At 37.6% G+C, this 10,686-nt stretch overlaps 1 protein-coding gene across 3 annotated transcripts in view; it reads left to right on the top strand.

Moving 5' to 3' along the window:
• The first annotated feature begins 4,934 nt into the window (after positions 1–4,934).
• The window catches only part of RBKS (ribokinase), a 53,727-nt gene continuing 47,975 nt past the window's right edge, over positions 4,935–10,686 (top strand). Inside the window, exon 1 of one of the 3 annotated variants that reach the window (XM_017744812.1) lies at positions 4,935–6,750. In XM_017744812.1, coding sequence (XP_017600301.1) covers positions 6,586–6,750 — 165 coding nt within the window. In that variant the 5' untranslated portion in view covers positions 4,935–6,585. The remainder of the gene's footprint in view (positions 6,751–10,686) is intronic. The other 2 variants (XM_017744811.1, XM_017744810.1) reach the window with 2 other exon arrangements.

Genomic DNA, 10,686 nt, shown 5'->3' on the forward strand with positions numbered 1-10,686 from the left:
CCTGCTGCTTTGCACCAATTTATCATTCACTTGTTTGTGTTGTGGTAACACGTTTTTTGATGTAAAATCAAACTGATTTTAAAAAAGCCCTCTGAATGGATGATGGTGTAAAGCTTTTGCATCTCACTGTGCTGCAGAGGGGCTACTCTGTGTCAAGTGCTGTGCCTGATACCAGCTTGGGTAGTGCTTCTACAGTGTTCATTACTGTGGGGTACAGAGGGAGCCCAGACCATCAAACAGCCAAGCAATAGGCAAGTATTTGAATTGTCTGAAAATTTTGGGTTTTTTAAAAGAAAACCTTGTCATGCTCAGGGACATAAAAGGGAAAAAATATTAGAGATTTTCTGATTTTTAGGGGTTTTTCAGTCATTAAAGGTCTGAAGGAAGTCTACAAACCTAGAACCAGATTGCCCCGTCCTTGAACCAAGCTGTAGTTAACTAAATTCCTGAGGTAGTTTCTTTAGAAATCTTGGAAGTTTTCTACCTTCCAATAAGATATTTTAGTGGATGATTAAAAGGAGTGAAAGCATAAATGAGTCAAGAACATCAGATTTTGAGAAGATTGTGGTCTTTCTGTCTCCGTGTTATGGATACTTTCCCACAGCTTGTGTTCAAATCTTCAAAATGAAGCTAGACAAAACAGACCGAGGCTAAACCAAAATGTTAAGCCAGATCCCAAAGAGGTCTGAGACGTTTTCACCACAATGTTGTATTAATATTAGAGGCAAGAACTATTCTCTCCTTTGTATTTGTTCAGTTGTGAGAATCATGAAAGGCCAGTAAATTGTATGTACTAGACAGTGACTAGTTACACCTACTCTAATCTCACTGGGATTTTCCCCATTCTAGGGAATTCCCAAGAGTGGAGAAAGCTAGTTTTGTTCAGTGATTCAAAGAGAACAGAATCAAAGCTAAATTCTAGAGCTTACCTTATATTACTTTTTATTAAGTCAGTTTTAAATTCAGTATTTCTGCTGCTATTTTTCTGCCCCTGATCATCTTTACCTTTCTTCAGGAATTAAAAAAAAATCTGAGTGTTTCTTTTGATACTATTTAAATGACAGTCATTTGAGGCATTTTTGGTGATACTTAATCTAATGCAGAAATTCTCTTCCCCTCCGAGTTGCCTGATGAGAATATTGTTGGGGCTTTTTTTAGAGAAAAATACTCAAGTGCTTTTCTGTTTTTCTGATGCATGTCATTTATCTGAAACATACTGATATTCTCTGCTTTTCAATATATCTGGTGAGCTAAATATACTGTACTACTTAAGCAAACCTTAGCTACAGAGCATTAAGTGTTTTCAACACAAAGTAGTATCAAGTGCAATTTCCAACTTTGGCTCAGGACAGTCTGGCTGTACTGCTGCCAGCAGAGGCTAGAGGCTCTCCTGCTCCTCCCTTCACAGGCCACCTTGGCTGCTGTATAATGAGTTGGATGAATTAGCTGATCCAAATGGAAATGACCCTTTGAACAAAAATGTTTTGAATTAGGAAGCTCTGTAAGCAACAAAAGCAGTACTAGAGAAACAGTGGGGAAATGGTGCTGAGAAGAGGGCATGGCTTCACATCAGTTTAAGCCAACAGTAATAATACATCTTTGTAGTTTTCATGTGTTGAAAACAATGAACAAACAGTGGTTAGGTGTGAAGAATCAGAAGCAAACCATGATTAATTTCAGGATTAATTTATGCAAATTCTGCTTAATATACATCTTTCCCTTTCCCCTTCTTCATATTTTCTATCTCTGAATGTGATCTAGTCACTGCTTAGAGGGGAACTTTTTGAGAAAACCTAGAATACCGGGAAAGGTGCATTAATGACTCAGTACGTTGTGCTTTCACCTCTGATTCAGTGCTTCAACACAGTTATAAAGGGTTCTGTTCTGGTTTCAATACCATCCCTCCAAAGGGATGTCTGTCTGAAAATACAAATGCTAATCAGCTCTAGCCTCTAAGGGAACTCGTGGCACACACTGGAAGAGAGGGTTGAAGTTAGTGCAGTGGTAGAACTCTTATGTGTGTGCCTTTATTCATCCCAAACCTCTGAAACATAAGTGTATGTAAGATTCTTCGTTTGTCACAAAAAAATGTGGGCAGCATTCCTGTGTGCTTTACATTTAAATATTGTTTTGTAAAAACTCAGTTGAAATTCTCAGTGATTATATTCCTTGCTTGTAATGTCCAAAGTAAATCAAGATGTTTCAGTCTGAACTTTCCTCTATAAATATGATTCAGTAGTACAGTGCACAATTTGCAAAACATACAGTAATTTTATTTTACTTAGATGTTTTGGGAGTTTTCAAGTTCAGTTTGTGGTTGTTCATAAGACATAAGAGCTCAGTATCCTTTGCAGCATTTATCCTCTCAAAGCTGAGCAGAATTTGTCATGTAAGCAAGGAGGAGTCTATTGAATAGTAACTTGGGTTTTTCAGGTCAGTGTTTTCAAATTACGTCAAAAGTTGTAAATGGCTTTGCAAAACATTTTATGTAACAATCCTGAAAGCCCATGTGACATTTTTTCTAATTAACTTATTTGGCCTACTTTTGGAGTAACATTAGCTGTTTCATCACTTTTAGGCTATTTTGGGTGTTCTTTGTGACACCATGAATAAGCCAAGAATTTATAGGGTTTCTTAATCATACAGATTACTCATTACTGCCTGCTCATACCAGAAGCCTGAAATGCTCATTAAAATTGTCTGATGTGAATCAAAAGTTAGTATAGTTGCAGAATTAAATGATGAGAGAATACCATTATATTAGCAAAAAAACCTGTTTCATGAATACTGGTTTCAGTGAAAGTTAAAACTGTAAGCTTATATATAGATCAGTACTCCGAATTTGTTTCATATGGAAAATAAGAATAGGCTTCTGGAGCAGAGAATTGCTCTGGAATGATTGGCAATCATGCCTAAAATGAAATATGGTGAAGGGTTTGTTTGTAGGGAGCTACAGGAACTTGCTGCGTGTTCTTGCTTAGTCTGTTTTAGCCTATTTTAAAATTTGACTAGTTATAAATCCCTCTTTCAACTTGATCCTTTGCCCTTTGCCTTGTACCTTTCCATCAAAACAATAAAAAAAGGTCATCTCCCTGTCTTCCACAAGCTGTTTGATTCCCACAGGCAGTTGTTATGCCATGCTGCTTGGAACACTGAGACCGAAATTCTCATCTCACCAAGCCTGTTTTTTCACTAGTGAAATTATGATGCTTCCACTGGAGTTGCATGTTGATGCCAACATAAAAGAGAGACAAATCAAGCCATAGTCTGGCCACTGTTAAAACAATATTTATGGTTCAACTTACTTTTTGAATATGAACTCTGAGCAGTGCTACTAGGAGATGTGTGCTGGAATCACAAAGATTGTTAATCTTTGCTTAAAAATATATTAACTTTTTGTGGAAGCAAATTCTATTTAGAACAAACTATAATCTTTAAAAAAAACAGCCTAAGGAAGAAAAATGAATTGAGAATTGATGCCATTTTCATGCTGCAGAATTTAAATGAGAAGACAGTGTGAGCTGGTGGATTAAGCTGATCTTTATTTTTGGTTTTGCCACTGGCTTCTTGTGACCCAAGGCATGAAAAGGCAAAATGCCTTGACTAAATTCCATACCCGCAAAACAGGAATAATGACGTTGTTCTGCTTTTTAAGGTGTAGTGAGATGTGTGGATGAGAGGAACTATTCAAGAGCTGCTATTTGTACTTATTACCAAGGCTGGGTGAAACATCCTTCCTTACTGAATGGCACATAATTTTAGATGTGTATGTGCAGTACCCTGGCAGTGGCTGAAGAGGAGCTTCCTCAGCTGAGTTTTGTGGCCTTCATTCTCTGGTCCACAATTGTCTCTACTTTGGCTTCCACTGGTGAAAATGGTGATAAATTACAGATGTTACCATTAAGGAACATTGTTTATCTATTACTATTTTTCGATTCTCTTTATTGTTGCGCCTTTTTCCCTAAAAGCGTACAGTTACTTGTTGGAAACAATTTCCTGGATGCTGCTGTGGGCAAACAGCTTTAACTTAGCTGTATTAGGATCTTAGCAATCCTTTCCATATATATATAAGGTAATAAGTATGTTTTTAAAAAGCTCTTGTATTTTTACTGAAAACGGTTTGAACATTTGCCAACAGAATGTTCCCAGCTCTGCATCTCTGGAAATGAGTGCTATGAGCTGTACGTGTGACTCTCCTGGGGTTTATCTGTGGCCACCCACACAAAAGAAACCTGGTAACTGTGTACACTATCCTCACATTAAAATCTGGGGTGCTGTGTCTCCCTTAGTGAGTCTACATCCCTACCTCTATTTTTTTGGAAATTGTAACTACTGATGAAGCACAGACCTGTAGCAACTCCTTCAAAGCCAAAATCTAAATTTCTGGGAGTTTGGGACTTGTTTGACTTTGCTAGTTTCATTTTAAGTTTTCTTGACTTTCTAGTGATCCTAAACCTTTGGACTGATGAATGCTGAAATTGAAAATTAGAGGGAGAAAAAAATGTTTGCTTTTTCCTGAGAGTTTTTAGTAAATTAGGCTGTGCTCTGTCATTAGTTCTGTAAGATTCTGCAAACACTCATATGCCCCAGAAGGTGCAGCATAAGCTCAAAACGTAATATACACATACTCTTCATATCCTTTCAAAAAACAATCTGTAGTGATTGCCTGATGCAGAAGCATAGAATCATAGAACATTCAGGGTTGAAGGGAGCTTTAAAGATCATCTAGCTGCAACCTCTTCTGCCATAAGCAGGGATGCTTCCCATTAGACCAGGCTGCTCTAGGCCTTATCCAACCTGGCCTTGAACACTGCCAGGGTTGGGGTATCCACAACCTCCCTGGGCAACCTGTTCCAGTTTCTCATCACCCTCACAGTGAATAATTTCTTCCTAATATCTAAACTTTTATTCTGAATTGGAAGGCTTGCAGTTTTCAAAGAGTCACAGAATGGTTGAAGTTGGAAGGGACCACAGTGGATCATCTATTCCAAGCTCCCTGCTCAAGCCGGGTCATGCTAAAGCACATGGCACAGGATTGCCTCCAGGCAGTTCTTGAATATCTCCAGTGGGGGAGACTCTCTGGGCTCAGTCACCTGCACAGTAAAGAGGTTCTTCCTCGTGTTCTGGTGGAACTTCCTGTGCATCAGTTTCTGCCCATTCCCTCCTGTCCTATTGCTCAGCACCACTGAGCAGAGCCTGGCTTCATCCTTTTGGCACCCTCCTTCAGATACTGATAAAAATTGATGAGGTCCCTCTCAGTTGCATCTTCTCAAGGCTGTACAGGCCCAGCACCCTCAGCCTTTCCTCATAAGAGAGATGGTTCAGTCCCTTAATCATCTCTGTTGCCTTCAGCTGGACCTGCTCCAGGGGCTCCATGTCTCTCTTGTCCTGAGGAGCCCAGAACTCAGTTTCTGAATTTTGAAGCTGCTGTGAGATTTATTGGTAAAATGATGTTATAAATTGACAAACAGAGCTGAAGTTAATCTCTTAATCATAAGGGTGGATTCTTCTGTATTCTTTCAGGCTCCCATTCCCCATGCCCCCTTTCTATCCTGCAGACTTCTGGAAACTGTCTGAGGTAACTGTTGTTGACTAAGCAGGTTGTTAGTACATCATAAAATGCCTTCCCTCCCCACGTGTTGTGAACTTGTTTGTAGCATAAGAGATTTTAAAATTACATTTTTAGGCCTTGTTCTTGGAATGCATGGCTTGAGGAGGCAGAAATTTTGGTTATCTGAGTTTTGGAAATGCATCTTTGAGTTAGGTATTTTAATAGAAATGACAGAAGTCAAGTAGTCTTTGCATTCTGAGAAATTCTTCCATACAGTCGCAATGGTGTCTTTTATTCCTTTCAACTTTTATTGGAGACAGCAAAGCATCTGGTAGGGTTAACAAAACTGCAGTTTTGTTTTGTTTTTTTCCAAAATGGAAATGAAACCAGAATACACTCCTGATGGCATTCGGCTTGTATTAGTGCATCTGGTTCTGGGCATCCATCCGCAGAAGGATGTAAATGTAATTGGACTGTATTCAAGGAAAAAACAAAATGCTGAGAAGTTGTAAAGCTTGATTTGTAAGAGAAAAACTTAAAAATGTTGAATATGTACAGTGTGCCTGCATGACAGCAGAGGAGAGGCAGGTTTTGGTAACGATTACAATTCTGAGGGGTGTGAACACCAACAGAGTGAACACTTACTTAAGGATAGTTTAAGAAGGTATAATTAGATTTAATGGAATTAAATGAACTTGAGCCTAATGTTACAGTAAAAAAATCACATGAACAGTGAGACCTATAGATTTATGATTTATCTGCATTGAGTTAGCACTGGGAAATCCCAGTCAGGGATCAAGTGCTTCTTCTGTAGAAACATGAAACATGAACAAAAGAAATGCAGTCCCTCTCATAAGGGGACAGGAAACTTGAGTGGGTGGCATATAAGGAATAAACTCAAACTAGTGGGATGTGGAGTAGAACCCTAAAAGGTCTTTTGAGTAGTTCTGAATCTTATTGGCTGACTGTTGAGCAATTCAGGATTATAACAATTTAACTCTTATTTTGAAGATGCTTGTTATCTTCAGTTGCTAATGTATGTGAATATTGCTTTAAACTGGAATAGCCTTACTACGCGATTGCCAAAAGCTGGAGAAACTATCCTTGGACATAAGTTTTTTGTTGGTTTTGGTGGGAAAGGAGCCAACCAGTGTGTCCAGTCTGCTCGACTTGGAGCCAAGACCTCTCTCATCTGCAAGGTAAGCACTGACTTGCTCTTCGATTACAGCTGAACTGAATGTTCACAAAAATTCCAGTAAACCTTTCGGTCACTTACCAGAAAGCTTTTGGTATGTTCTTAGCTTTTTTAAATCTTTCTCTAATTCTCTTTTGTTTTTCTTATTTCAGCTATAAATTTAAGAATGGAGGAGGCTGTTTAAGAACACTGCCAGAACCAAAGACTAGTTGGCTACAGATCTGACAGAAATTGCATGTAGAGAAGGATTGCAAAACTTAGGTTGATATACCATGGAAAAGAGAATTGGGAAGAGTTAGAGATGTTCAAAATTTAAGAAATCTTGATTAGGCCCTACTCTTTACGTTCCCCACTGTTACAGCGATCAGTACTTCATTGATGGTATTCAGGTTCTAGAAGCTGTGGTCACTCTGAAATTTACTTTGTAGATGATTAAAAATCAGACACTGACAAGCCAGTGACAAATTTTAGAAGGAATGTGAAACTTAGTGCTTTGAGGGTTGAGTCATTATCTCATTACTTGAGATTAAGATAAGGTGTTCATATCTGAATTCTAGCACCGTTGTGTGCTATGGGATATTTTTGCCTACTTTTCTGAAACATCTGATATACTGTAGCTCTAAAGACTTGCTCACAGACCATTGGGCTGATTCAACTTGGCAGATGCTATATTCTTAAAATCTTTTTCTTTGATTTTTGTCATTAAACATTATAAGTTTTGAGTGATCATTACTACGGTTAAGATCAAATTTTTCTCTCTGTAGCCTTATTGTCTATCCTCTGCTAACTGTAGATGAAACTTCAAATTGACTGGACATACTTTGTTTTTTGCCATAGCTGGGGAGGATGCTAAATTTGTTGGATCATTGTCTGTCAAGGATTTATTGAGAGGTACTGGAAACATCTCAAAGAAGCCTTCCTCACTGTTTTTTCAATTCAATATTTAGACTAAACAATGTTAGCTATAAATTTAAATTACACCTGAAAGCATTTCTGTGGGTTATTATCACTAGTTGTTCCACAGTGTGGGTTTATGGTTTTTTTTGGCAATGTTTGTGCTTCTGTCATATTGTGTATATTTGATCATCTTTGCATTCAAGAATGATCAGATTCAAGTACAAGATGAACTGGCAGTGAATTCCCTTCTAACATTTTCTGCTAAATGTTAAAGATTTTTTTCCATTGCAAGTGTGAATTTTGTGTTATTTTTTTTAATGGTCTAGGCTTTGTTCAGTGCAATGGAAACATACACATTCATAATAAAATTTAGTAGCTACTATATTTTCTAAGTACTTTTCAAAAACATATTTTTGTTATTTCAATAAAACCCAGTGTTCTTTCTTTCTGTCTTTCTTTCTCTCTCTCATTCTCTTATTCTCTTTCTTTCTGTTGTGTATTTGTTGGAGAAAATGTTAGCTTTTTTTTTTTTTAATTTTGAGAGTTATTATTTAGTTTTTAAAAATTGCACTTTATAACCTTGCAAAAGACTATCTCATCTCATGGAAGTCTCATATACAGTCTTATAACTGCATAGGTTAATGAGCTATAGTATAAAATTTCTCACTGAATAAACTAAGAAGAATCTGGCAATAATGAGCTTCTACGATTAAATTATTTTTACTGCAACAAGTAATCTTAAGTATTTGGTGGTTCTTTAAGCTGGATTGCCCCTCACACACAGGCTCTGTGCTCAGTAACATGCTTCTGTTTTGGTCATATTTCCCAACGTTTTTTATCCAGGATGGGTGCAACAATTGGTTCTACAATCTGAAGTTCAGAAAATGGAATCACTATTAATACTAAAGGGACATTCTATTGGAGTGTGGCATCCTCTTAGTAGCAGTGTAATTTAGACAGAGGATGTCCTCAACAAGACTAGAGATAGACATCTCACATCAAGTGACAAGGAATTCTTCATACCTCAGAGCTTTAAAACACAAGAGCCAGTGACTGGTGAGGGTTTGAGAGAGAGAGTATTATAATGACAAACAGTTGTGACTAGAGACGCCACAGAGTGCTGTGGAATTTAATGTAAAAATTGTAAAAAAATGTTTAAAAATTGAGTTTGAGTAGTAGAAATGCAAAGTGTTCTGCTTCCTGCCTGGATGTCTCTGCAAATAGCCACTGTTACTCAGAGTTATTGACGTGTGTCACAGTAGCAGTCAATTTGCTCCATAATGTGAAACAATGTATTGATGGAATAGTTACAGAGAAATGTAGAGGATTCCTTTCAGGGTACTAAAGGATCTAAGCAAATAAATTAATTTCTCAGGTTCATACAAGAACACTGTTGCAGTACTGAAAAATTAACATTGTTCTAGAGAGATTCCAAACTCCCCAAAATATTTTCTTTCTTTTTGTTTGACCAATCAAAAAAAAAAATCTGTTAGGCATATTAGAATAAGATGGTGGAGGGATGTTGGTCTGAAAGACATTGTATGTGCTGAAAAAGGTCCTGCTTTACTTCTGACAAACAATTCGGAATGATCTTCACTGGACATTGCAGGTATTGCATATACTAAATTCTATTTAAGCCATGGCTGCATTTGATTCTTACCTAGAAACAGGAAGTGTTGTATTACCACGTTGTATAGTCTTTTCTTTTTAAATGATCCAAATTTAAGTTAAAGTGCTGTAAGCTAAATTCTCACTTTGTTATATGAATATAGCTGTATCTCAGATGCAGCCCAGAATATGATGGATATCTTCAATTGGTTTTTCTGTTTTGTATTACTGTCTTATGCTTGTCTTTAGCACCTGTTTAATTCCCTAATGACGAAGAAGAGTAAACACTCTAAATTAAAAAGAACATATAAAATAAACAAAAATGATAAAGAGGTACCTGCTTTTTGCTTTAAGTAATTTTCAGGTACAGATGAGTTTGATTCTTAAGCTGCTAGAATTCTAACTGCTATGATGCCAACCAGCTCCCTAGCTCCATGTGGAAAACATGATCAAAAGGAGGAAAAACCCAGACTGGAAAATACTGATGTAATTTCACTTATTCTGATATGCAAACTGTGTGACAATAATGCTTGTACAAATGGCTTTTGTTGTTAAGAACTCAAGAAAGAAGAAATGCTATTTCAGCACTTAACAGTGTTCTGTGGTCAGCAGACTAAGACATTTATTTTTCTGTTTATCCAATAGTCCATCTAGCAGAGTCTGTGCAAATACAGAAAATATTAAAAACAATGATATATAATTTGACATGGTCAGTAAATATGCCTTTTATCTAAACTGAGTCTGAAGCCCAATACTCATCTTCCTTGGGGGTAAAGCCTGAATGGAAAGATAAAAGTCCTTCAAATGCACTAGGATTAACTGGGTTGGATGCTGATGAACTAACATGGAAAAAAGTTTCCAGAGGAAAATGACCTCCATGGACACCCCTTGGAGGGCTTCCCTCCAGCACTGAGGGAACATGTCTTACTGCGAGCAGAAGTACCATGGCTGCTCTCAGCTTTTTTGACAGTTGAAAAGCAAGGGATGCCTGTCTGTCAGTCACATAGAGCTGAAGGAAGCTCCAGAGCTGAAGGAAGGAAGTTTCAGTTGAGCTTTTGGAAGAGGGTTATGAAATAGTTTGTTGCTGAATTAACTGAGCAGATCGTGATATTTATTGTAGAAGAATCATAGTAGCAAGGGAGGGAGAAGGTGATACCATCAGACAGAATGTATTCCAGAGCACAGCTGTTAGGCTGCAGAGGTGAGCACAACTCAGGTTTAAATTGCAGATGGCTGCAGTTATCCAGCCTAAAGCAGCCAGAAGATGCAGCTTCTGACAACCTGCCCTGTCTGGCAAATTGGGAGTAGTCAGAAATACAGAAATACTCTAATATGCAAACAATGAATAACACAGTGACCCAAGAAAATATTGGGTTGTTTGGGGTTTTTTTCCATGTACTAGAGGAATGTTCCATCTGGTTAGACTATTCTGGCC

The sequence above is a fragment of the Corvus brachyrhynchos genome, unplaced genomic scaffold (genome assembly GCF_000691975.1).
Source record: "Corvus brachyrhynchos isolate BGI_N302 unplaced genomic scaffold, ASM69197v1 scaffold258, whole genome shotgun sequence".
In the NCBI taxonomy this organism is placed as follows: Eukaryota; Metazoa; Chordata; class Aves; order Passeriformes; family Corvidae; genus Corvus; species Corvus brachyrhynchos.